This window comes from Danaus plexippus, chromosome 12 (genome assembly GCF_018135715.1).
Source record: "Danaus plexippus chromosome 12, MEX_DaPlex, whole genome shotgun sequence".
Taxonomy (NCBI): domain Eukaryota; kingdom Metazoa; phylum Arthropoda; class Insecta; order Lepidoptera; family Nymphalidae; genus Danaus; species Danaus plexippus.
Genome location: NC_083545.1, coordinates 4,367,588 through 4,393,482, shown reverse-complemented (window position 1 = coordinate 4,393,482; position 25,895 = coordinate 4,367,588). Strand labels below are relative to the sequence as shown.

The following is a 25,895-nucleotide window of genomic DNA, read 5'->3' as shown; positions in this document are numbered from 1 at the left end:
TGTCAATTGCTGTATTTTATTCAAGATAACGTCAATATTGTTCTAGATCACAATAACTAGTTTTCACCAGATGGGTATACTAAGAAGATAGTGCTGTTAAATTCACTTATTGTGTTAAGATAGATGTAACCAGAGAATTTACTCATGTTGTTGTCCGTTTATTGGCTGATAGAATATCTGAAGATGATGTATAATTCTTAGTAAAACATATCAAGCTTAATAAAAATATGACAGACACAATCATACTTATCACAATTACTCAAGCACACACTATGTTTAGTTATAGCTTTAAATAGATTATTTTATCGATAATGATAAGAAGTCCTATTTTATCAATGAATCGAAATATATACTAATCCACTATCAAACTAGAAATTATTTTACTGAGAAACAACCTAAAATTAATTAGTCATCTATGTACAGTTGCATTTATGATAAGACATGTACAAATCCATACAGTTCTAGAAGATCATATCCGAGTAACAGAACAACCAAGTTGTTATCAACCAACACGTTGCACACAATCGTGGCTATTTATAAAACCAACAACCAGATGTTAGTCCTTTACTCAATGTTCCTGACATAACTGACACTAGCATGTCACAGACAAGATTTAATTGACGTATGAATTGTACGTTTCCTGTTTAGTTCAGAAACAGTTATACAAATTTATGTATGTTTTCCCACTGTTTGTAGCCTTGTAGTATTCTTTCTAAGCGAGAAAGATAAGCGGTCAGTAACTTAATAACATGTCACGATCACGATTCAGGGACTCCGTGGCCATATTTTTTAATTAATTATTAAATTTATTTCGTTTTTAAACCAAAATTTTACCTTTGATAGGTTGGGTTTTTGGACTTTCCACACTTATATATTGTTTTTTATTTGTGTGGTTTTTATGTAGTGATGAAAAATCTGTTTATCAGCAATAATCTATAAGCCATCAGCGGTCAAATTATATGAAACGTTCAATGATCTTCGTCTTAAGTCTCTTAGCAACAAGAGATACTAAACGAAAACACGGATGTTGTTAATAGAAGGACAGTCTTGTAGGTACTATTGGTTATTTTCATTGTATGTATCATGCCATTGTGTCATTTTGTATAGTATGTCTACGAATTTAACATATATTTATTAAAAAAATACTTTAAAAAAAACAATATTAATAATTGAAAAAATTTTAAGACAAAAATATCTTCAAAACCGTCACAAACACAGTCTGTATTAAAAATAGAAACAGTTAATGATTGTAAAAACAACATACCTCACGACTGAGGGAAGTGCGTCCAAAAAGGTATATCGTTCATATAAATTTGCCATCATACTTTATTTTTATTCCATTAAAAATATTCATAGAAAAACCTTTCATTACTACAATATGAATTTTTATTTTTATTATTTAGGTACAATAGGAACAAAGCAATTATATTATATGTTTACTATTCAAAAAGTATTACAATTTTATGTTATTTCCAATAGTAGTAATTTTGATAAAAAAAAAATAAGCTTAAAAACATAATATGTACCATTTTTAACTCACTTCCCCTACGGTTCAAATAATCGAATTCATAAAAAAATATCTGATACATTTACAACGTGTTACTATGTTATTTACTGATAATATACTAATTATGTAAAAATAGCATTGTTTCCTTAATTTTTTTTTAATAGATAAAAAATCAGAAGTCAGGGATTATCTTTAACATACTATAACAAAATGTTATGATTGTCACCAATTAAGATATATTGTACTTCTTCTTAAAACGTACTTGTTGTTTTATAAACGTGCTTTCATAATTATAAACTATGCTAAATGTGAAAGTGCCAAGCTCATTTCTTTTATTTCCTCAATTTCAAGGTTTTTAGTTTATATTTTGTTCCTTAAACATTACAAGGACGTCATTATCCGCCTAAAATAATTAATGTCCTTCCTTATAAACATCGAAACAGCGACATTGTTTAATCGTTAAGGTATTTAGTTTTGTTTATAACTGGAGAAGCGATTTATTACTTTACTCCGACTAAGTGTTAAGTCTGAATAGTAAGGGGGACTCCCCGGGAATAGGTCTGGTACTACCCAAAAAACTGTAACGATTACCTTCATTGCCACGGAGCTGCTTATCGCTCGTCTAGATGCCTATTCTAAAGCTGTAGAACATGATACAGTAATGTTTATTACAATATAAAAAACTTATCAAATTGTAATTCTGCCTTACATTGATAAATGCTATGACAGTAGAGATTTATTGATTCATGAGAAAGATGAAGATTCTTTATTTGTGATAATATTTTAAGTCACGAAATCATTGCCAGCGCTACATATACGTAATATAATTTCTTTTCCTTTTATTTTTTTATAATGTACTGCAAATCTTCAAAACTTACTTGTATTAAATTAAATAAAATAATCCAAATTTTTTGATGACAAAAAGACTGCGGCAGCATTTTATAAGAAATAATTCTATAACAACTAATACATTCCTGTCAGACCATCCTAGGCCTAGTTGCCTTTTATATATTTGAGATAGTGGAAGCAAATAGCTGTTCGAGGGGGGGGGGGGGTGGCAATTCTGATTTACATTTTTACTATTGCTCAAACTTTTTTGCGTACCGATAATTTAAGACGTCGCAATTGAAATTTAGTAACTTTGATAAGACTTTTAAATGTCTCATTTATGAGTGATAAGTTCCAAACTCCATTTTCTCAAATTCACATTTGATTATTGGTTATTACTCAATCGGAGGTTTTAAAATTAAATTTAAATTTGGTTGTAAATTCGGTACCTAATAATATGGATACTCATCTCGGTGTCGATACATCTGATACGATACTTACTGCTATCGAGTGAAGGAGCTATCGGTACTATTGAAATTTAAGGGTACCCTAAGTTGAAAGAATTTCTACCTAACTAGGAAATGAGGAACCAACAAAACTTAAACTTAGAAACAAAAATACAAAAACATCATTTGAATTTTCTGTCGATTTTATATATCTGAACTGGCGATCCTTTCTGTCTTGAAATTTATGTTTGATGGGGATTCCCTAAAACACAAATGACATTAAAAAATTTACAATTTACCATTAGTTATTGCTATGACTTCTAGTAAAGACGTTCTGTCCCAGACACAAATGCTCTTCATATACGTGAATAATACAGCAGTTAATGAGTTTTATCTATGTTGTGAAATATAAGTTGTCTACAAGTTGGTTCTATATTTAAATTTGAAAGAGACATGATATTTTGTGGGGCAAATGTATCATAACATCGATATTGAAAAGTGCGTGCGAATTGATGATATAAGTGTACCCATCTATTTTTAAAAGTAAATGGTAGTACGTAGTTGATAAAAAAGGACATATTGAACATATTTTGCAAAAAAATATACTTAATATTTCTAAGTTAAGGTAAATAGTCTCTTCTTTGACCGCTTTCTCATCTTTGACATCTCACTAACTGTCACTCGCCGCTACGTTCACGTTTCCACTTTAATTAATTTTATATTTAAACGTACAGAATAACTGACGGTAGGTCACGCTTATCGGGACACAAATATAAAAACGAAGACTAGAAAAAGATGCAGAGTGGCAAAAGCAAGCATTACACAACTTTTTGAAAAAAGGGGTGAGCTAAACAAACCATCGTCACCCATGCCAGAAACCGATACGTTCAATTCTAATGTAATCTGGGAACCTGGTACTTCTACTTCTGGGTCAAATGCTATTGCAGGTGAAGCTGCAATTATAACTGAAAGTGCTATTGCAACATCTACAGAATCAACATCTATTTTATATGTTGATCTAGCCGATTGGCCCAAAAGATTAAAAGATGCAGAAAGATTATATTTGGTAAATAGAGGTACTCCAAAACCACTGCATGAATTTGATTATCCACAAGATATCAATGGTCGGAGATCAACTTCGAGATACTATATGAAAAAATTTAGTAAGGGTGAAGAAATGTTGGGAAATTGACTTGTATATTCTGTGACGAAAAATTCGGTATATTGATTTTGCTGTAAAATCTTCAATAAAACTGCAACTTTCGGGTTATTTGAAGATGGTTACAAAAATTTGAAGCATGTATGATATAGGTGATGTGATAAAATCTCATAAGCCGATACAAAACCATATTGGAGCTGTAAAATCTTGGGTTGAATTTTCACCTAGGCTCAAATCGTGTCGTACGATAGATGTCACAGAGAACAATTAAATCAAAAATAGAACACTGGAACAGAGTATTGTTACGAATTGCCGCAATCAGCTAAATGTTGGCTAAAAATGGTTTGGCTTTTCAAGGTACTTCTGATAATCTGTATCAACGTAACAATAGTATTTTTTTTAAATCTAGTGGAGTTGTTAGCCGAATTCAATCCCATTATACAGGAACATGCACGCAGAGTTTTGAAAAAGAGGAGAAACAAGCAACCTAGTTAAGTAAAACAATTCAAAATGAGTTCATTTACATTTACATAATTTTAGGATTTATACCAATCGAGAAATCTGGCACTAACAAAAATTATCGTGGAACAATTATCAGCACTTGGATTGTCTTTAGAAAACATCAGAGAGCAAGATCTAATATGTAAGGTTTCCAAAGCGGCGTCCAAACCAGGATTAAAACCATCAATCTAAGAGCATTTTACGTTCCCTGCAGTAGTCTTTCTTTGAACTGAGCGGTAAACGAAATTTTTTTAGGTACCGTCCGAAAAATATTTGTTTTTTTTTTTCGTCTTCAACAATAAGGTGGTCTATTCTTTTGAAGAATGTAAAAGATATTAATTACCCTAAAACCACTTAGTGATACGAAATGGGAAAGTCGAATTGAAGCAATAAAGCTACTAAGACATCAAATAGGACAAGTTTACGATGCATTGTTTAGTGTTTACCAAAACACAGATGTGGATACAGATGTTCTATTATAATTTGGTACGAAAATTTTAATCGTATTACCCCTATTAGCAAGCTAATGCAAAGTAAAGATTTTGAATTAGTTTCCATTATTAAATTACTTAAAAATACCAAAGACTTCTTTGAAAAGTCACGTTCAGATGAGTATTTCACTCAAATTATTCAAGACGCGAAAGCCTTAGCTTCTGCAATTGATTACGAGGTGTTAGATTATGTCGCTAGACCTCGTGCGGGATCCAAGAAAAAACAATTTTCTTATGAGAGTGTTGACAATAATTGAGTCTCGTCATTAATATAAAATCGAAACATTTTTTCACACAATGGATACAGCTATTAACGCCTTAGAATTAATAATTTCCCAGATTTCTGAGCACAGTAAACATTTTTCTTTTTTATATAACATCTTTGCCTTAAGTCTTAAGAGAACTCCCAAAAGATGAATTGTTGGAACATTGCAAGAACCTGGAGGCTACTTTAACTCATGAGACCTCAAGCAATATAATTCCATTAGAACTTTGTAAGGAGCTGTCAGTCAGTCAGAGGCTTTTAAATTTGTAACAGATTTAATATTTGATCCAAATATCAGTATTGCACAGGATACTTTTAACTTTACCAGTAACAGTTGCCAGTGGCTAAAAAAAAGTTTTTCCAGATTAAAAATAATTACCTCCGATCCGCCATGACACAAGCGAGATTACCTGGTTTCAATAAAACACAAGGTTTGCGATAGTATAAATTTATTTCATACTATTCAAGATTTCTATAAAATACTATAAAATTACTATAATTTACAAATTTTTACATAAAATTACTATAATTTATTTTGTAAATTATAGTTATTTTATGTAAATAAATTTCATTATTTCAAAAAATTACTGTATAGTTTTGTAGTAACTTAAATACAAATACTTAAATTATTTTTTCATGAGTATTAAATTTTTTAATAAATCTTTGTTGTGTCTTTTTCATACGTTCCGTATGAACATTAACTAGAATACGTTTTTCAACAACTCGATTATAATAAACAATTAACCGCTTGGTCTTAACTTCTGAAACGATTTTCATGACAAATGTTAATTCCTTTAGTTAGGTTAGGATTGGTTAGTATGTCGAAGACATCATAATAAAGCGAGATTAGCATGATACAATGGGAGAGAGCTCTAAGCGGCAGTGACACGCAATAGGTTGGTTGATGATGATCAAGTTGAAAGTTACATAACTGTATCAATAAAATTATATCAATCAATTCAGTAGTTTCTGTGATATTCTTTAAAAGACATACATATGCTGTGCGAGGATTCTCACAAAAAAAAACACTTTCAACTTTCGTATAGGTATTTTATACATAAAACTACCTACAGGTAGTTGTATGGTTCTGTTTATTGTAAAGGGCGGCAAAAATATCTTCGCCCGAAGCGGCTAAATAGCTACATCGGGCCCTGCATATATTCGGCATAAAGTTTCACACAGATGATAATAATATCAATTGTCCTTTATTTAAATTCTTTATCATTATTGTACTTCCTAAATCTCAGGTGGGAATATTTCCAAAAGAAAAAAAAGGTGCTATCACTATGTATACTAAAAATCCCTTAAAGCTATAGTTAAATTTTTCTTACCTTGCATGGAACGTTTAAAAATAATATCGAATCGATTGTTTTATTTGGTATAACTTAATAAATTGATTGCATGCTCGTTATAATTAATTTAAAACGTAGTCTTGTTTTTATTTATAATTGATTTAATTCATTCATATCTCCAACATTGACAAGTCGTTGTCCTCCTCGTGAGAAGTCTTTTTTATCGGATATATACATATGAAATATTAAGCATTTTAGAAAAAAAAATGAATTTGGATAGCTAATGACTGTGTAGATACACAAAAAATAGTCTAAAAATATTTTGAAATAATAAACTGGAGAGGCGGATAAATGGTTCTTTGGCTAACAATGTAGTCTTTTAAAAACCACAGTGCTTCTAATAGGCATATTTGGTAATTAAGCTTCAATAATCTTAGTTGTTAAAAATATTTACAATCACTAGTTTAAAATACCTTTCTTTACTTACAAATCCCTGCGTATTAAAGTGGAATTAAATTCTAATCATTGCCCTTCAAACAAACCTTGTTATTGACATCGGGTATCTTATATAAAACAGAAATTTCTTTATCTATTTGTTTTTTTTTAAAATAAAAAACATTCTAGAATCTATATTTTAAGTTGAACCATAGATTTTTATACTTATGAATTAATTTAGCCTTTGGTTTAATGTGTCGTTCGGAAATTCAACATCTTTTATCTTAGGAACTTAAATGTTAATAAGTATTCATCAGTTACAATTATATTTAAATTAATTCCATATTCAGCATTATTCAAGATATTTTCTTTTTTATTAATGTACATTAACATACCTACATCTAGGGCAATGTTATTTTTTAATTCAATGAATTCAGATTTCTATAAGATATAAAACTTCTCTTAAAAAACAAATTTTAAGATCAAAAAAGTGTGTATTTATATTAAAATTTTGATTTGAATAAAAGGGCTATCAATTATTAAATGTTACTATTGTAAGTAGACAATCGACATATGCTATGGAGATGTAATCAATACCTTTAAACCATATTTGTGTCCTCAAAACACTTACACAAAGCGATTTCAGTTATTCATAAATCTACTATAATATGTGAATGAAAAATTTAAAAAGCTTCGTGTGTGGGTAGATCAAAAAAAACGTGCTGTGGGGAACTTTTATAGGTACTAGCTACAATAAGCTGAAAACGCCTGAAAAATCATTGAATAACTCTCTCAAAAAGTTCATCTGAGTCAACAGGTCGTTGTGGATTTTAATGGCTACATTTCAATCTATTCTAGTCAACAGATATAAATGCATGTGGGTAGAAGAAGAGTTACATAATTTTGTCGTGAATATATCCGAGATGAAGCCAGGAGATAAGATTTAAGTCGTTGTTTCAATATTAGATAATCTAGATTCTAAAGGACGTAAGCCGATAATTTTTTAAAGTGCAGTGTCAGTACCAGACTCTGTAATTGAGAAGTTTCTTTATCAGTTTAAGCTAAAATAATATAATATTATTTTTACTGTTATTATAGTTTCTTTCCTTAGTTGTATGATGTTCCTGAACGATAGGATATTTATTTTTATTACTTACTAATCCCTTATTAAATAATATAAAAAGAAGACGTAGTTAAAATACTATAAAGATATCGAGGAAGTTAAGGAACAAAATAAGTCGTCGATTGATGAACATAATGTAGTAAAAACATTAAATTCAATTGCCCGAGAAAATGTATTTTAGAACTTTCGTGGTATTTAAAAAAGTTGTCATATCAAATAAATATTTTGCATGTAAACTTACTTGAGTGTAATTATTGCGAAAATAAATTCAATTATCTTTTTTAATCAACTAAAATGAAACTATATAATTTAAATATTTTATTTTTTTTAATGTCCTTTGCATAAATGGTGAGAAATATGTTAGTGACATGCTTAAATAATGTACTCGACCATCATAGTACATTTTTGACCAAATAATTATTAAGTACTTCTCTTAGCTCAAATCATATGTAACTAAAAGTTTATCCTTAGGTTAAAGTAAATAAGAAAATAACAATGAATACCTAAAATGATATAACTTACTTATAAAATAAGTTTTATCGATATTATAGGTATTTATAAGTATAATTAATGTTACTTTTATAAATTTAATAATATGGTTAAATGAACTTAGTGTTAGCAACATAAGCATTTGGGACTAAAATTATATACGAACGGGCGATCAAATATTTAAACAATGAGAAAGTAATCTAAAATAAATATAAAATCGGAAACAGGAATTTTAATACAGAAAAAATAACATTAAAATATCGAGCTACATAACACGAGCGTTTTGTAAATACATTTAAAGCCTTTAAAAGTGTAAAAGATTTGATATCATTCATTGTATTTATAACTTAAAAGACGGATTTCAAAAGATATAAATGTATTTATGAAAATCGCATTTTTTTAATAGATGGGAACAGATATGTAATTGTTTCCTTTTTAATCTCTAATCTTTTTAAAAGAAGTACGTACTTATGGGTATTACCTTTTTATGTTCAGATTTTGTTCAACAATAAGTATAAGTTTTGCTGAATGTAATTAATAAACTTATAAGTTTTACTGAAGTTAATTAATAAACTTTTTTAATTGATTAATAATTTGATTTTTTAATATTTTTTTTTAATATATTGAATGAAGCCTTTTTATTGTAAAAATCATAATTATAATAAGTTTTTAAATAATTACCCGTCAAAAGTAACCTCATTCACTTAGACTGCCTTATATTAAACAGGTACATGAAGTCAGTTTTATACATCTGATAAAAAAAGAAATTTTACGGAATACTTAAGAACTCACCATACTAAATCTTTGGTAATGCATTCCTTGCAAGTGATATAAACGACAGTTATGAAATATTCAAATAACTGCTCGTATAAATGTTGCTACTTAATGACTGTATGAATGTATTATAAAATAATTCTATTTATTATTATATCAATAAATTATGTCTGACGATGTTAAGACCTATTTAACCTAACACTTAAAAAAAATAGATTCCAAAATAATTATTCAATTTTTTTTTTGTCTAACGCCGTTTCTAAAATTATAACTTTCCTGTTTTATTTAACTTTTAAAATAGCAGGTATGTTATCTATCATTCATCAAAAGAAAAATAATATTGACGTGACATATTTAATTTTTTATCAACTGTCAGGCGAAATGTCACGATGTGACCTTTTCGTTTTGAAACTACAAAGAGAATTTTAGATCCAGTTAAAATCAGTTCGCAATGGCGTTTACGTTAAATATTATTTATTGTATATAATCAGGTCTCCGTTATCGATGAAACACGACACAATTAATGCAGTTCCACTTATGACTTTGAATTCGTCGAGACATAACCATATTATAATTATTTTAATCTCTCTAGCAACATGATAACGCAATTTAAGACATAAAAAGAAACAAGGACAAAACATTTTGTAATAAACGCTTTATTTCTTCTTTTACTCACAAATATCAATATGAAATCATAATGCTCATGTCAAATCTATTTCAAAATATATATGTATGTGTTTTTTACTTTATTAATTTCATAACTTGATCGTACAGTTGTTTGTGTAACTAATTTTACTTAAATAAAAAATATATAAAATACTTCAATAATCAATGAAAAGGCTTATAACAGTAAACTAAAATAAATAACTGATTATGTTTTTATATTACAAAACTAATAAAAAATACAATGTACTAAACATAATATAAAAAAATTAAAAATTATTCTATGAAGGAATTCACTAAATTTAGACAGTGCAGAAATTAAGTACTAACTTAAGCTATCAGCAAGATTATTAAAGAGTTCAGTATTGCAAAGAAAGTTTATAGACTTAAGGTAGTGGAAGAAGCGATTGTTTCTCTTTGAAACAGAATCAGTTTTGTTCTTTTCATGACAACATATTGTTCTGCAAGTGGACCAGTAATCCAAAGTAACTGATCTACGATCTAATATCACCGATGGGTGCAAGAAACTTGATATTTTTTTATGTCTGCACACTAATCTGTCTCTTTGCCTGAAAAAAAAATGTCCATAAACAAAACAGAAACATAGACTGAGTAACATAAAAAAAAAATACTATACTGATATTCTTTGATAAAATATAATTATAAACTACCTTTCTACCATCATATTTGGCTGGCTTATACACAGTCTTCTGTCACTATTGAAAATTTTCTGTGCTTTAGAAGTTGTTATATTCATTAGTTCTTGAGTTATTTCATTAAAAAAATTATGTGATTTATTATAATCATTGTAGCTCTCATTCTCGAGTACACTTGGATTTTCACGGCACAACCAAAAGTTGCTTAGCAAATTACACTGTTTTTCTGTTTGGTCATTTCTATCAAATATATCGGATATAGATATAGCATCTAATATTTTTGAAATGTCTTCTAAACATTCAGAGGTTGGTTTATTTTTTAATTTATTATCTGTGTTATAGTACTTTGGTAAGCTCCACCAAAAGTTAAATGGGTCGATCTTTTTGTTTCCGAGCATTTCAACTTGTTTATCAATATACATATGTGTATTTTCGTCACAAAGTGAGACGTCTTCTGAAACTTCGATATCAGCCCAAGACGTGCTTGAGGTTTCATCATCAATATTTAATTTTATTTGGGACAGTGCTACTTCATCAACATGGACATGTTTATTAGAATTCATGTAAAATTGTAAGCAATTAATTGTTTTTCTAATATCCCCTTTGTAAAAATCCAAAATTCTAGCACCTAAGCCCCCAAAACAAAATCCGACATCCGCCAAACACATGATATCTAGCCAAGTACCGAGTATTCTAGGGACGAATGGATGCATGTGTAATATCTTCCCATTCATCAAAAACTTCTGTAAATGAGGGCAAGTTAACGATGAAGTCACTAATATAACTGGCCTCTTTGAGCTTTGGATTAGCTGTGATAAAGCAGAACAGAACCCATCATCTTGATCAAAAACAATGTCAGCATCATCAATCAATATGAGAGACATGTCAGTGTAAGTTTCCTGACTTTGGCTTGTCTGTGTAACATTTTCACTGGATTGTGACGAACTTTTTGTATCATCTAATCCTCTTTTGGATCTACCCCGTTTTTTGACGGTCACTACAATTTCCTGCTGTTTTTGAGAATTTTCAATAGCAGTTTTACCTCTATTGACTTTATGAGATTGTGTGGCTTCTTGCAAATCTTGTAGCATAATTTTACCTGTTCTCTTTCTACTCGCATTGACCTCAATAACTTTAATAGCTAACTCAGCAGCTACAGCATATACACTGCTGGTTTTCCCTGATCCTGTAACACCGTTCAATATAAGCAAGTTATTGATATTCTTTGGCCCATCTTTAGTGTCAGTGTCTGAATGATAGAAGTCAGATGAATCAGAATCATTGTTCTTAAAGTTTTTAGATCTTATCAAACTTTCAGTCCATGTTTCAAGCCATCTCTTTAACTCCTTTATAGTCTCAAAATTACCTAAAATTTGCTTTGAAGATGAGGGTTTATATTTTTCACACCAATTCAATTTATCAGGGTTATCATTACTTATATCTGTAAGACCATCTATAACTTCAATACTATTGTCCATTTCTGGATAGCTGCAGTCCTTAACCTCTCCCTTGCTTTTGCCTTTAAGCAAATGATATGTCCGATAAACAGGAAATTTAGGAAATGCATTCTTAAGGCACTTCAATAATTTTATAGGTTTATGTCTTACATTTGGTACATTTAATATATTGGATGGAACATTTTCAAGGAATGATTTTAACAGACAGTCGCCCACAACAGGTAAATGACCATCAATTAGGTTTGTATCATAGAAATCAAATTCGTTATAAATTTCTTTAGTGCATATTGGAATTTGTTGTACATGAACAACAGGTTGAAAATATTCAGTAACAACAACATTGGGCTGTGATAGTGCATGTTTTTTCAATTTCTCAGGGACACCACTTTTCAGAAAATTCTGTTTTGCCTCTATAGCTGCAGGAGAGAGTTGTGGTTTGGCGACAAATATCGGAGCAAGTTTCGTTGGTTTACTATCACCCTTCAAATTTTTTAAAGAATTTTCAGTTGAAAGTTTCACCTTTTTATCTAATTTCCTGTCCTTTAATATGTTCTGGGCTCCATGTTGTTTTCTTGTTGATTTTGAAGATTTTGTTCTATCTTTTTTCATCTTTTTTTTTTCGACATCACATAAATTGATTTCATTTTTAGGTTTTTTATCCTCGGTGCTATTTACAGGTAATTTCCCAATATTCTTCTTTTTCTTTGGTGTAAAAATATGTAATTCTTCATCAGAACTAAACAAATCTATATCATCACTATATTTAATAGGTTTTTTAATATTTCTTTTGGGCCTATTATCACTCTCAGTGCAATCTATAACATTTGATGGTATTGGTGTGGAACTGTCTTCTTTGCTTTCAGCTTTACCAATATTTCTTTTTCTTTTTCTGCTTTCAGAATTTTCAACTTGTGCTTTATTCGAGTCCTTTGTGTCATCTAAACTATTTGTCAAATTATCTGAATTTAGTACATTTTCAGATGATTTCATCGTTTTCGTTTTTTTCTTTCTTTTTGGGGTAAATTTCACTTTTATAACATGTTTATTGTCACCAGGGGAGCTCTTATCAGACAACTCTAAAGATGAATCAGAATCCTTTGATACCTTCTTAAAATAACTCAACATATTTTCTTTTTTCTTTATTGATGGTGACAATTTATTTAAAAATTCAATATCTTCTTGAGCAATATTATTATGTACATTACCATGTGTTATCTTTTCTGTTGGCTCATTAAATAAATCACATAATTGTAGTGTCTTTTTTGATTTCTCTATAACATTTTTCTTTTCTCTCTCATTTGTTTTGTTTTGTGACTTGTTATTTGCAGGTTTGGAGTCAGAAGTTGGTACAGTTTTTTGTTTGTCCGGGCTTGTTATCATATTTTTCAACAGTTCAGCCCTTTTCAACATTTTCTGCACAACAAACCTGTCTCTATATTCCTCAATTTCCTTTTTTTTTAGTGATCCTTTCGCTTCAGCCATTTTGTCCAGTGACAGAATTCTTTTTGCCTTAATTTCTCTTTGTGTGGTTATTTCATCTAGTTCTATGCTTGTGGGTGTTTTACTCTTTCCTGGAGAGTTACTACCAATGACCTTGTTTCTAGAATCCATCAATACTTTGAAAGCATTCATTTGTTTTTTACTTTCATTCTCAATATCCTCAAAAGGCAGGATTTCTACATCTCCTTTCTGAATTGAATTCAGTAAGTGTTCCTCCTTATCTTTAAGATTTTTCTTAGCTTCTTTATTCGTTTTTTTAGTTCTCACCATTTTTAGTAAATAATTTTTAGGTTTATACGTTTCGCTTATATTTTTATTGCTATTTGTGTTAATATCACTGTTTGGAGATTTAATTTTTAATGAAGTAATTAAGTTTTGTGAAACATCTAAAATATCTGGGTCTTCATGATTATTTCTTCTAAGTTTGTACTTTTTAAGTTTCTTCTTTAATTCTTTATTGCATTTGTGCTTCAAAATATTTTCTCTAGGCTTAAGTACACGTTTACTATTTTTAATTACGAAATCATTATCGAGGGATGGGTTGCTTTTTTCATCAACTCCAGCAACTATCTCAATAATTTTGGACATCACTGTTCTGTAATTACAAAGAACAAACACTTAACTTTCATACACAGCATTATTGACTACAATTATTTACGATAAAGTATCAAAGCCAGTTACTTCATCTATATAATGTTATACAAACCAAGCATTATAAAACAACAATGATTAAGACCACCGTTAAATAAAAAATATCTAATCTTAGAATTGTTATAAAATATTGATATTTAGCTGTTTATTTTTAACACAAATAAAATCATATTAAACAAATATAATCGAATTTTAACGAGAATATTATAAGCAAAATTGGCGCCTTGATTGTTGTTTAAAACGTCAAATGACATATGTCATTATCATTACATGAGCTTGATATATTAAGGAATGACATTGAAAAAACTGTAGATTCAAAAACCAGTCTTTATTTTTTGTTTAATATTATATAATAATGCAAAATTCTTTAACATTTAGTTTAGAAAAATCTGTCTATTTTCATTATTTCGTAGTGTTATATACAATATTTTTCGTAATCTGTTGGTTTTCATGGCAATTTACTGTGTGATAAGTCAAATTCGATCTGTCTTTTCAGTGTCTATGCTCTGCGATATTCGCGAAACCCTGAAAGCCTGACCTGGGCTACGATATTGTAAATAGTTAATCGAATAAATTTCTTTTCATAAGAAATGTCGTCTAAAAACTTAGCTCTCCCTTTTGTACGCCACATAACAGTAAGTTTTACAATACGAGTACACTTTTACGCAATTTTCTTATGTCAAAAGACATGTTATGTAAAAGCAGCAAATAGGGCCTTTAGACCTTCATGTAAGATTTAAACATGTTTTTAGATCAGAGGTTATGCCCAGGCTGCGCCCGCGGTCAGAAAGGATGCGAAACTCCAGACCAGTGTTTTGCCTAATAAAACTTTCGTGGCCGCTGTGGATAATGGTTCTCCAGTGACTCGAGTCACTATTGCCTTCAAGTTAGTATTCTTAGATAATTTGCTTTTATATAAAATATTCAATCTTTTTTTGTTACAGTATATTTTTTAGTAACTTATAACACTTTAGTTGATTAATAATGTATAACACTTGAGTTAATGTTGTACAACAGTAAATTTAAAAGACTCAGAGATATCGGATTTAAAATTGTTACGAAATTTACACTGTAAATGTATATATAACTTTCAGAGCTGGCTCCCGTTATGAACCTCAAACTGAGCTTGGTTTAGCACATGTCCTCCGATCAGCTGCAGGTCTCACCACCAAGAATGCAAGTGCTTTCATGATATCACGCAAGCTCTCACAGATTGGTGCATCCTTTAATGCATCTGGTGATCGTGAATTTATTTACTACACCCTTGAAGTAAGTTTAAAGAAATAATTTTAAACCTTTACAATAATGCTTACCAGATGTCTGTACTGTTTTTATTTTGGTTTCTTATTAAAGAAAAGGACAAGAATATATTCTTTATTTACTTATAATAGATCTCTTCTGTAGGCTTCACAAGAAAACTTGCAAGAAGCATTGGTGTACTTGAATAATATTGTGTCCAACCAAGAGTTTAGACCGTGGGAATTGAGTGACAATGTCTCTCGCTTGAAGTTTGACATACTATCTCTTTCACCTCAAGTAAGTATTTTAGACTAATGGTACTCAATTTAATTATTAAACCAAAATAGTAAGTTTTAAAAACTAATTATAAAATTTTTATAGGTCCGTGCTGTAGATTTGCTGCATAAAGCTGCTTTCCGCCGTGGACTTGGAAACTCTCTCTTCATTTCCCCAAAGAAGATTGGAAAAATCAGTTCCGAATCTTTGCAACATTTTGCTTCTACAACCCTTACTCCTAGCCGCTGTGCTGTATCTATTGTTGGGGGTTCTCAGGTAGTTTATATCAATTATCAGTTACTTATATTGGTTCTAGAACTAATATTGAAAATATACATGACACATAAACAAAGCATCATTGAAGTTTTTTATTGTATTCAAACACTTCAAAGCCTGGGTTATGCTACTTTATTTGTTCTTAACTCATAAGTATATATCTTTTACTGTATATATGAAGTTGTGGTCTTGCGTTATATACATTTTGCAAATTTATATTTCTTTTTCATAGTAATTATTTATATATATAAATTATATAATTGATTTAATTTATTTAGGACACTGCTGCACTAGTCGCTCAAGCTCTTCAACTTCCAGCGGGTGGTGATGCTCAGAGCAATGCTTCTACCTACTTTGGTGGTGAATTAAGGTATATGTATAGATATTATGTGATCTTTGTGATTTATTTATATTAAACATAAAGCTGACATTTTTTTTAATTTTAGAAAAGAAATGGGAGGAGATTTAGCTCATGTGGCATTAGCTGTACCTGGAGCTCCTGCAGGCTCACCACAGAGTCTGGCTCTAGCTGTGGCTGCTAAAGGTAAACCTTAACATTGTTACACTTCAATATCATCTAAAAAGTAAACAAAAAAAAAAAATACACACAATAATACTAACCTTGCAAAATGTGTAAGCATATATATTTTTTATTAAATATATATATATATATATATATATATATATATGAAGTAATAAAATATAGAAGTAATAAAATTGCTTTGCTTTTTACAGCTCTTGGCAATGGACCAGTCACGAAATGGGGGGCTGACAATACTCCTCTGGCCAAGGCTATTGGTAACATTGGTCCATTTGCTGCTGCAGGATTCAATGTGTCCTATTCCGACAGTGGTCTATTTGGAATCGTGCTATCTGTGCCCAAGGATGAAGCAAATGCTGTAAGATCATTCAATCTGACATAAAAAATCTTTGTTGTTTTATATATACAGAATTTCACTCGACAACCCTATACAATTATAAAATTATATTTTTAAAAATACAAGCTAAGAAAATATTCTACTTTCAGGCCCTTAAAGCTGCTTCGAAACTGCTCAAGAACCCAAACCTGAGTGGTGATGCTATCAAAGCTGGCAAGAACCAACTTAAATTGCAAGTGCTGTCTGAGGCAGAAAGTGGAGTTTCACTCTCTGAATCTCTAGCCGTCCAAGGATTATATACAGGCTCTGCTAAATCAGCTGTAGACATTGCTAAAGACATTGACCAACTGTCTTCTAATGATGTGTCACAGGTATATTTTATTTCATGAACCATTCTACCATTAGAACTGCATTATTGATCTTATAAAGTTTCTAATATGCATTTATTTTCACACAAAAATATATTCTGTTTGTCTATCAATATAATCATTTTACAGTTGTCAATTAAAAGTATATCTGTAACATTATATATATTATATATTTTTGCCTAATAGGCTATTTTGGTCACTATGGCCGTGATAACGCATGTAATGTATATAGATTCTGTCGTAAAATAATGTCACTGTTTCTCCAGGTAATTGCCAGCGTCATCAAAAATAAGGTGTCTATGGGCGCAGCAGGAAACCTCGCATTTGTACCTTACGTTGATGAACTATAAGCCATACAGTTTAAAGATATAGATTATTAGAAAATGTTGAATATATTAATTCAATTGCAAATACAGTTAATAACATAGAACATTCATTTATTGTAATTTATTGTTGTAATAAATAAAGCTGTTTATTTCCAATTCTCTTGACATTTTTAGTTTCCTCTTCAAACTGGTCATTTACACCTCTTATAGTTAAATGGACGGTTTGTATTTTTATTTAGATGAAAAGGACTACTGCTGGATGAAATTGTGGGAAGCAAATTTGAATGATATGCTTACATAACATATTGAATGTAACACTTAAATGAAAAGAAAATTGTTTTTATGGAATTTGTTCATTATACAAAAATATACAAGTAAGTTTTCATATACATATGTACTATTTAAAATGTATTCAATTGATTTAATTTTAGCTTCGCATTAAAAAAAGTGTTTCAATGTATAGAGAAGTCAGGGTATATACAAATAGATTTATTTACTTTGACATTTCTTTATTGTACTTCTGCTTCAGTGAGTAACATATTTGGGATGCCTTTAGTTATTGGAAATTGTCTTCCTGATTCAGGGCAGGTGAGATAACCTTCTTCTACCTCAACTTCTAATAAGACTCTATGTGCCTTCTTTAAGAATTCAGAATCTTCTTCATATTTCGGCTGTATAACTTGTGGTAAACCATCACCATGACCTATACTTTGCGCAGCTTTCCACAAAACTTCCCAATCTAATTTAGGTATAATCCTGGTAACGAATTCGGGGTTAAAATCCACTTCATTTATTTTAACATCTGTAGCATTAATGGCAAGGGGATAACCGGTAACGACACCTTTTAAACATTTCGAAGTAAGCATATTATGTGTGATAAGCTTCATTTTATTTTACTCATGAAAAACAATTTTTTAATTATCAAGGCTTACTCAATCGATTTACAGGACAGTATTGATTCAAATACACCTACGGACACGATTGAATCCATAAGCACCTCATATAAATCCTTAGATATTGTTCTTATGTATGTTTCTCGCTTAGCAAAATTATGTTATAACAACCACATGTACTTAATACCGCAGTAATATTAATACCCAGAAAACCAAAACTGTCATGACTGACAAATGTCACATCTCTGACCATCTGTGTCAAAACTGATTTGATGACTTTACCAAAGGAAAATTTTAATTTTATTAATTTCGTTATTGTAAGTTCGATTAACATCGCTATATTATAATTTTATTCCTATTTTTTTAAACACACTTCACTTACTTTAATGTTTTTCCGTAATTTTTAGATTAAAAATAGTAAAAGTTTTTTTTTAAATTCTAATATAAGTATACTTAAAGCAAGTACTTTATCTAAAAATTAATCATATTAAGGATATTTTTTTATTTTTATACAAAAAAAAGTATTATCTATAGAAGAAAACGATATCATTATCTACTTTTCTCTTATATTTACTCTCCAATGTTGGCAGTTAATGCTTTGTTGCAAACATGTAGCATAACACAAATAAGTTGCGTTTAATTATTATCAATATTTATACTTTCTATTGTCTTGAGATAGCGATTTTTTGTTGCGTCAAATTTCTCAAATTATGTTCGTGTAAAGTAATTCAATAACATTTCATTCATTACCACTATGTCTAAACCAGTGACCAATCCAAAGATTCAAAATAAAAATGAATCCTCCACGTCACAATCGACGACGCTTCAAGAATCGCATTGCAACAAAGCTCCTCAGGATGAAGCTGCAGCTTCCACTTCTCGCTGCAATATGGACAAAGCCATAGTAGATGGTATTTCACAACAATGTGAGAAAATTTGTATTAACGATGAAAGAGTTCAAAATGTTTTTCAAAATTCTAGCGCGAATTTTGTTAAAAAGAAAAACGCAAAGAAAAAAGAAAAGTTGAAAGACTTGCATATACAAATGCCTTCAGTTAATGCATGTTCGCCTCCAACCGTTCAAACTGCACCTCCAGCCTACTCACACGATGGCGGCAATTCAGTTCACGAGTATTTTAATAAACATGTCACACAGCTATATGCGAATACAAGTGCACGATATCTAGAGAATCTCATCCACCATCCACAATATCATTTAATGTATAGTATGCGTTTGAGAGAAATGTTTCAATTTCAAAACAGCCAATTTTTTGGAAGTGTCCCAAATACACCTTCACGACCAAATACTCTTGGGCACTACTTACACAATGCAATGCAACACCCTCTTTTGTCGAAGGAATATTTAAATCATGTCCATACAAACCAGAATCAAAATGCATTTCACAGAGCACCTGAAAAGGCAAGTACAAATATAAATATTAAAAAAGAAATAAATAATTCACCAAAACAGAATAAAAAACAGAAGAAAGATCAAAATGGGGCCGACAAAGTATTTGATGCCTATTTGTGTAAAGAGGAAGTGATGGAAGGATTAAAAAATAACAGTTTAATTGAAGGTGTATTGAAAATAAACCCAAAACAATTCCAAAATTCATATGTGTCAAGTATGGATCGGAATGAACAGGATATTCTTATAGAAGGTGTGAAAAATAGGAACCGGGCATTAGAAGGTGATATTGTTGTTGTACAATTTATTGAGAGTGATGATGAGGATAGTGAAAAGCATAATAATTCTGATAGCAGTAGTAAACAAAGAAAGGGAAGAGTTGTATTTATCAAAGAGAAAGTACACACAAGAAAATGTATTGGTTATTTAAAACTGATGCCCGATAAGAATAGACAAAGAGCGCTCTTTGTCCCTAGAGACTATAGAATACCAAGACTTAATATACCGTTTACAAGTTGGCCAGATAATTTTTACCACGAATCAAAGAGTTATGAAAACACACTCTTCCTTGCTAGTATTTTTGATTGGTTTGATGTAAGGTTCGCACTTGGTAAACTAATTTGTAATATTGGTCAGTCAGGAGATATGCAGACAGAAACGAAAGCAATTTTAGCACAAATGGATTTAGATATCACACCGTTTGGTGAAGATGTCCGGCATTTATTTCCACGCTTGGATTTCATTATACCAGAAGAAGAAATTAGATCTAGAGAAGATTGCAGACATTTATGCATTTTTAGTATAGATCCGATAAATACCCGTGACATAGATGATGCTGTGTCATGCAGGAAACTTGCCAATGGAAACTACGAGATAGGTGTTCATATATCCGATGTTTCTTACTTTCTGCATGAAGGCACTTTATTGGATGAAAAAGTCTCTGAAAAGGCGACAACTATTTATATGGTTGAAAGGGCTTATCACATGTTACCGGATGAGCTATGTATGTTATGTTCCCTGTTTCCAGGCATTGATAAACTCGCTTTTTCTGTGTTTTGGGAAATAACTGATGATGGTATTGTTTTGAATCATAGATTTTCCAGGACTGTTATCCATTCGTGTTGTCAATTAGCATATGACCATGCACAAGCTGTGCTGGATGAAAAAGAGGATGCGGAGAAGTCGTTTCCCGAAATTTATAATGGATTTACTTACAAAGACATTTCTGAAACTATAAAGGTACTTGGAAAAATATCAGCAATATTTAGAAGGAGACGCTTTGATAATGGTGCTTTACGTATCGATCAGCCTAAGATTGCATTTCATTTAAGTGCAGCTAACGGGCTGCCTGATTCTTATTGGATATACGAAAGCAGGGAAAGCCATCAGCTGATAGAAGAATTTATGTTACTTGCTAATATGACAGTTGCAAAGAGAATTCACGATGACCACCCAAAATTAGCATTTTTAAGGTGTCATCCAGCACCTAGCAATTATTTGTTAAAACAACTTGAAAAATCCCTAAAACCGTTGGGTATCGATATTGATATTTCATCAGCGGGCAATCTTCATAGATCCCTGACAGATTATTTAGATCAAAACAGCTTAGATAAAGGGAAAGCAATGGTTCTTAGCATGTTGTGCACGAAACCGATGACGAGAGCAAAGTATTTTTGTGCAGCCTCATGCGTGGATGACGATTTCCATCACTATGCTCTTAATGTTCCATTGTATACTCACTTCACTAGTCCAATACGGCGCTACGCAGATATCATGGTTCATAGGTATTTATTCCAATAATGTTATACATTATACATACATACATACATATGTTATACATTATACACGTATATTTGAATTAAAATATTTTTGATATAAAATTAATTCTACATATTACAGGCTGTTATCAGCAAGCCTTAACTACAGCAAAGTTCCTGCTTGGGAAGTTGATAAGGTCAGAATGGTGGCTGCCAATTGTAACAAACAGAAGTACAATGCTAAGAGAGCCGGTGAAATGTCCACCGAGCTTTACACTTTGAAGTACATAGAAATTAACTCGCCAGTTACAGCAGAAGCCGTTGTTGTTGATGTCAAGGAAAAATATATTGATGTTATAATAACGGCGATGGGTTTAAATCGACGCATTTTCTTCAATAACGTAAGTTTTAGACGTAATTATAATACATTTATGTTAATATTATTAATTGAAAATTTATAAATTTTGATGATATATATGTATATTTTTTCCTTTTCAGGATTTCCCAGGTGAATTCCTTTGTGTTAAAAACGATGCAGGCGTAAGACTTTCCAAAATGGAGTTGACGTGGAACGAAACAGACACTCTGCCTTCCGTTAAACAAGTTATTGAAGTATTTTCCTTACTACAAGTAGAATTGTACAAAGGGGATGACATGTTGAAAGTAGAGACGAAGCTTGTAAGGCCGAAATGATAATTCCTAGTCAATTAAAAAACAAAAGGCATAATTTACTAGAATTTTATACATTATTTGACAACTATTTTTTTAATATTATATTTTTTATTTTGTAATTTTGAACTGACAAGGACATAAAAAAAAAACTACATTTTATATTATTTTTGACTTATTAAATAATTATTATATTCTTGCATAAGCATGACTTTTTTATGTGTTTGGTACAGTATTTATTAGCGCAAGGCATATCATATTATAACGGATATGACATTTTAATTTTAATAAATTAAATCAGAAAATAAAAAAAAAAAAACTTTTTATATACTTTACTAAAATTTTTGGATTCTTCTAATACGTAGTGTAATCAAAAATGTTCTATGTTCAAAAAGGATTTTATAAACTATGTAGTTTGTATACATTTAAGATTTATTGATATCTGAATGTATTTTTTTATGTGTTTATATGAATCACATGGCTATTGACTGTAAATACAATTGATGTTAGAAAATTTTCATGCTCCTTTATGTACAAGTAGTGTAGTTTAAGTTAGTACGCTCAAACTGAAATGTTTGACGATAATTTTTTGCCTACCGGGCAGTAAATATAGATACAATGATAGCAAATACATTATATTATTTACATTCTCACATCTGCATATTAATATTAAGTTAGAACATAATTAAGTAAAAAAACTTGGAACCAAATAACGTAAACAAGGGATATGAAATCTAAGATTTAAGACATTCTACATTAAGAAGAGCAATAATCTTATTAAGAGTATTAAAAGACAAAGTTATTGTTTTATCACAAATAGACAAAATGAGGTGCAATACAATTTTTATAAATAGTAATTAATACCTTTTATAGATAGAATGAAAAGGTATAAATTTTTCTGTATCTGTCACACGTTTCATAACTTTATAACGAACCTACCATCATGTGTATTTTTTTTTACATTTCTAATATAAAAGCCGTTTGTTGCTATTATTTCTAATGTCGGAGATTCTAGAACGGAATGGCAATTTTAAAAATTATTTGCCTTTCTGTTGGTCAATTCTATTTTCAAATAATGTATATCATGGGTGCTATCGGTGAACAAAAATATTCTGCCGCCGTCACTTAAGAGATTAGTCAGTATAATGATTATATTTTCATTATTATCTCTAAAACTACACAAATATTAATAAACACATATCCACAAAATTAAGGATTAATAAGTATATCCCAACAAATGGTATTGTTTTAAAAGACAATTACCATTGAGTGTTTAACATCTGAGCATCTTATGAGTTGCTGAAGTAGTAGACCTTTTAAGAACTTTTTCATTGATGAAACTTAAAATTGTGATTAACGTAACAACTTTTAGTTCAGGGGCTTTGGCCGGAAGCAAAAACCTCGTTGAAAATTCAGCCATCAGAAACATTTGGTTTGTAATTGATGACGTGAGCACAGGGCGTCCCTGATAATTAAAATAATGAAAAACTTGACCTGTTTGGGTTCTACAGTCTACAGAACGTCGATGGCTGTTAAAATGATATTATTAGACATGATCATTAGGATACCATTTGATATACAGTATAAGCTACCCATTCGCGGATCGAAAAAATGCAACCCAATTTCTATATTCGCGGCAAAAAAATTCTTTATTCGCAGATCTAAAATTTCATAGAAAGTTCCAATAGGTGTCCAAAGTAATATCTTTTGTACCGCCGAGCACTTTGACCTAAGCCGCTTTTGCCGCCAACACCGCGGTCTGTGGTTTTTTGAATGTAAACAAACAGAAAGTTGCTGAAATGCTGGAAGAATTTGACAGCAAAATGTATCGTAAACATAAAGTAATCACTGGAAGAACTGAAACCACACACATTGAAGTCATGCTGGAAAAAATTGTGGCCTGCTCTGACTACGGAAAATTACGAAGAAGCCTTTCAAGTTCAAGCTTTGACTGCAAACACAGCCAAAACTGCCAATGGAATAAGACGAGATGGGTTCGATAGAATGAAGTCAGGAGATTTTAGATAGAATAAATCAGAGAGAATCAAGTGACATTCAGGAATTACATGAATCACAAAATGAAGATTTCATTGAAACCGACTTGGAGATAATGTTAAATTCACAGCCTATTGAAGAAGAGGCTTCAATAAGCACTGGAAATGTGACATTTACTCTGAAAAATCTTAGCCAAGGTTTAAGAACAGCCAATGAGTTTTGTGATTTCTTTATGAACATTGATCCATCTATGGAACAAAGTATTAATTTTGAGACACTAATTGCTAATGCGACTGCTATTAAAACGAGCTATTAAAAACTGCCAAGCAAGACAAAATAACAAAATTCTTCAAGCCATTGCCTAAGCCTGAGGACGATGATTAATCAAAATGTTCAAAAACTCCAATAACATTGATTTTCTAATATATTTTCGTTTTTTACTTCAGCACTTAGGAACGTATACCCCATAAATCCATATAAATTACCATTCTGTGTTCACGGTTTCTGTATTCGCGGCATATTTATGTAACATATACCCAACGAATAAAGAGATTTTACTGTATTTTAAAGCAGCATGCCGCAACCATAGGTCCGTGATGGGATAATTTGAAGAAATGTGGATAAAATTATATTTGTAGATGGTAGAGCCAAGCTGTGGTCAAGTTACTACAGCTGGAACATGGGCTTGCTCGCCTGGGGAAGTACCACCCTCTCACAGAAAATCGGCGTGAAGTAATCTTTTATGACTTCGTTTCATCCGATGAGTGAGAGGGAAGGTTGCCCTTTTCTCACTCTTTCCTGTCCTTTCCCTATTCCCACCGTTTCCTGTTCTTCCTCCACTACCAAGGCTGGCAAAGCATCTGCAACACCCTTTATGTTGCAGATGTTAAGACTGCCTTTTTTATGCGAAAGGTAGCAAACGAGCAGACGTATTACTTGATGGACAGTTGTCACCGTCGCCCATTGACATCCGCAACATATCTTATGTTGCGGATGCGTTGTCAACCTTGCTTGTTGAGGAAAGGGAGGGTTGGGAATAAAGAGATAACGGGAAAAGGTAAGAACACGGAAAGGGCAACCGGCTCTCTCACTCATCAGACGAAACGCAGCCATTAAAGGCTACTTTACACCGATCTTCTGTGAGAGGGTGGTACTTCCCCGGTTGAGCCGTCCCTAGTCTATCAAAAACGCTGTCTGCTCATTTGCCATCTTTGATATAAAAGAAATATGGTGTTAAGAATGTTGAGAACACATTTAAATATTTGTGTGAATGTTACAAATTTACTTTTCAATAATTGCTGGGTTCTAAAATTGGAACAATTACATGAAAATTCCAACAATCTTGAAGGAATGCTAACAGATTAAAAAATATAATTTATTTATTTAAAAAAAGTTAACAAATTTTGAATTCATTCAAAAGTTTACTAAAAACTTAGGAATGCTAAGCTCCTGGTGGTATTGAATCTTTGTTTTTCTTTTTTGAAAAATTTACAGAACTAATGTTTGCTTAAAAATCGAGCATTTTTATGGGCTAATTAAATATATATAACATTACATTGTTATTAAAGATTTT

The 25,895-nt window shown here is 30.9% G+C and overlaps 4 protein-coding genes across 4 annotated transcripts; 2 read left to right on the top strand and 2 right to left on the bottom strand.

The window, feature by feature from the left end:
- Positions 1 to 9,945: 9,945 nt before the first annotated feature.
- Positions 9,946 to 14,473, bottom strand: LOC116772512 (enhanced level of genomic instability 1). Its single transcript, XM_032664731.2, has 3 exons — positions 14,293 to 14,473; positions 10,645 to 14,181; positions 9,946 to 10,542 (listed from the first exon to the last, which is right to left on the bottom strand). Exons 2-3 carry the CDS (start codon positions 14,172 to 14,174, stop codon positions 10,299 to 10,301), a joined length of 3,774 nt encoding a protein of 1,257 aa, XP_032520622.2. The 5' UTR covers positions 14,175 to 14,181; positions 14,293 to 14,473; the 3' UTR covers positions 9,946 to 10,298.
- A 238-nt stretch (positions 14,474 to 14,711) lies between these two features.
- Positions 14,712 to 17,758, top strand: LOC116772470 (cytochrome b-c1 complex subunit 2, mitochondrial-like). Its single transcript, XM_032664672.2, has 10 exons — positions 14,712 to 14,872; positions 14,990 to 15,123; positions 15,332 to 15,506; positions 15,642 to 15,773; positions 15,858 to 16,028; positions 16,307 to 16,398; positions 16,475 to 16,572; positions 16,764 to 16,927; positions 17,056 to 17,277; positions 17,541 to 17,758. Exons 1-10 carry the CDS (start codon positions 14,828 to 14,830, stop codon positions 17,622 to 17,624), a joined length of 1,317 nt encoding a protein of 438 aa, XP_032520563.2. The 5' UTR covers positions 14,712 to 14,827; the 3' UTR covers positions 17,625 to 17,758.
- Positions 17,759 to 18,088: 330 nt separating this feature from the next.
- On the bottom strand, positions 18,089 to 18,724 carry LOC116772380 (multifunctional methyltransferase subunit TRM112-like protein). Its single transcript, XM_032664550.2, has one exon. The coding sequence runs from the start codon at positions 18,485 to 18,487 to the stop codon at positions 18,110 to 18,112; it is 378 nt and encodes a 125-aa protein (XP_032520441.1). The 5' UTR covers positions 18,488 to 18,724; the 3' UTR covers positions 18,089 to 18,109.
- Positions 18,725 to 19,080: 356 nt separating this feature from the next.
- Positions 19,081 to 22,956, top strand: LOC116772368 (DIS3-like exonuclease 2). The gene is made up of 3 exons (XM_032664534.2): positions 19,081 to 21,685; positions 21,801 to 22,059; positions 22,157 to 22,956. Exons 1-3 carry the CDS (start codon positions 19,248 to 19,250, stop codon positions 22,349 to 22,351), a joined length of 2,892 nt encoding a protein of 963 aa, XP_032520425.2. The 5' UTR covers positions 19,081 to 19,247; the 3' UTR covers positions 22,352 to 22,956.
- Positions 22,957 to 25,895: the final 2,939 nt, after the last annotated feature.

What these genes read in the sequence shown, in the direction of transcription:
- LOC116772512 (XM_032664731.2), bottom strand. Translation starts at nt 14,174, where the DNA reads ATGTCCAAAATTATTGAGATAGTTGCTGGAGTTGATGAAAAAAGCAAC. An exon ending in CCAAATATGATGGTAGAAAG is followed by an intron (nt 10,543 to 10,644) that starts GTAGTTTATAAT and finishes TTTTTTTTTCAG; the next exon opens with GCAAAGAGACAGATTAGTGT.
- LOC116772368 (XM_032664534.2), top strand. Translation starts at nt 19,248, where the DNA reads ATGTCTAAACCAGTGACCAATCCAAAGATTCAAAATAAAAATGAATCC. An exon ending in GCAGATATCATGGTTCATAG is followed by an intron (nt 21,686 to 21,800) that starts GTATTTATTCCA and finishes TACATATTACAG; the next exon opens with GCTGTTATCAGCAAGCCTTA. An exon ending in GACGCATTTTCTTCAATAAC is followed by an intron (nt 22,060 to 22,156) that starts GTAAGTTTTAGA and finishes TTTCCTTTTCAG; the next exon opens with GATTTCCCAGGTGAATTCCT.
- LOC116772380 (XM_032664550.2), bottom strand. Translation starts at nt 18,487, where the DNA reads ATGAAGCTTATCACACATAATATGCTTACTTCGAAATGTTTAAAAGGT.
- LOC116772470 (XM_032664672.2), top strand. Translation starts at nt 14,828, where the DNA reads ATGTCGTCTAAAAACTTAGCTCTCCCTTTTGTACGCCACATAACA. An exon ending in TACTTTGGTGGTGAATTAAG is followed by an intron (nt 16,399 to 16,474) that starts GTATATGTATAG and finishes TTTTAATTTTAG; the next exon opens with AAAAGAAATGGGAGGAGATT. An exon ending in CCAAGGATGAAGCAAATGCT is followed by an intron (nt 16,928 to 17,055) that starts GTAAGATCATTC and finishes TTCTACTTTCAG; the next exon opens with GCCCTTAAAGCTGCTTCGAA.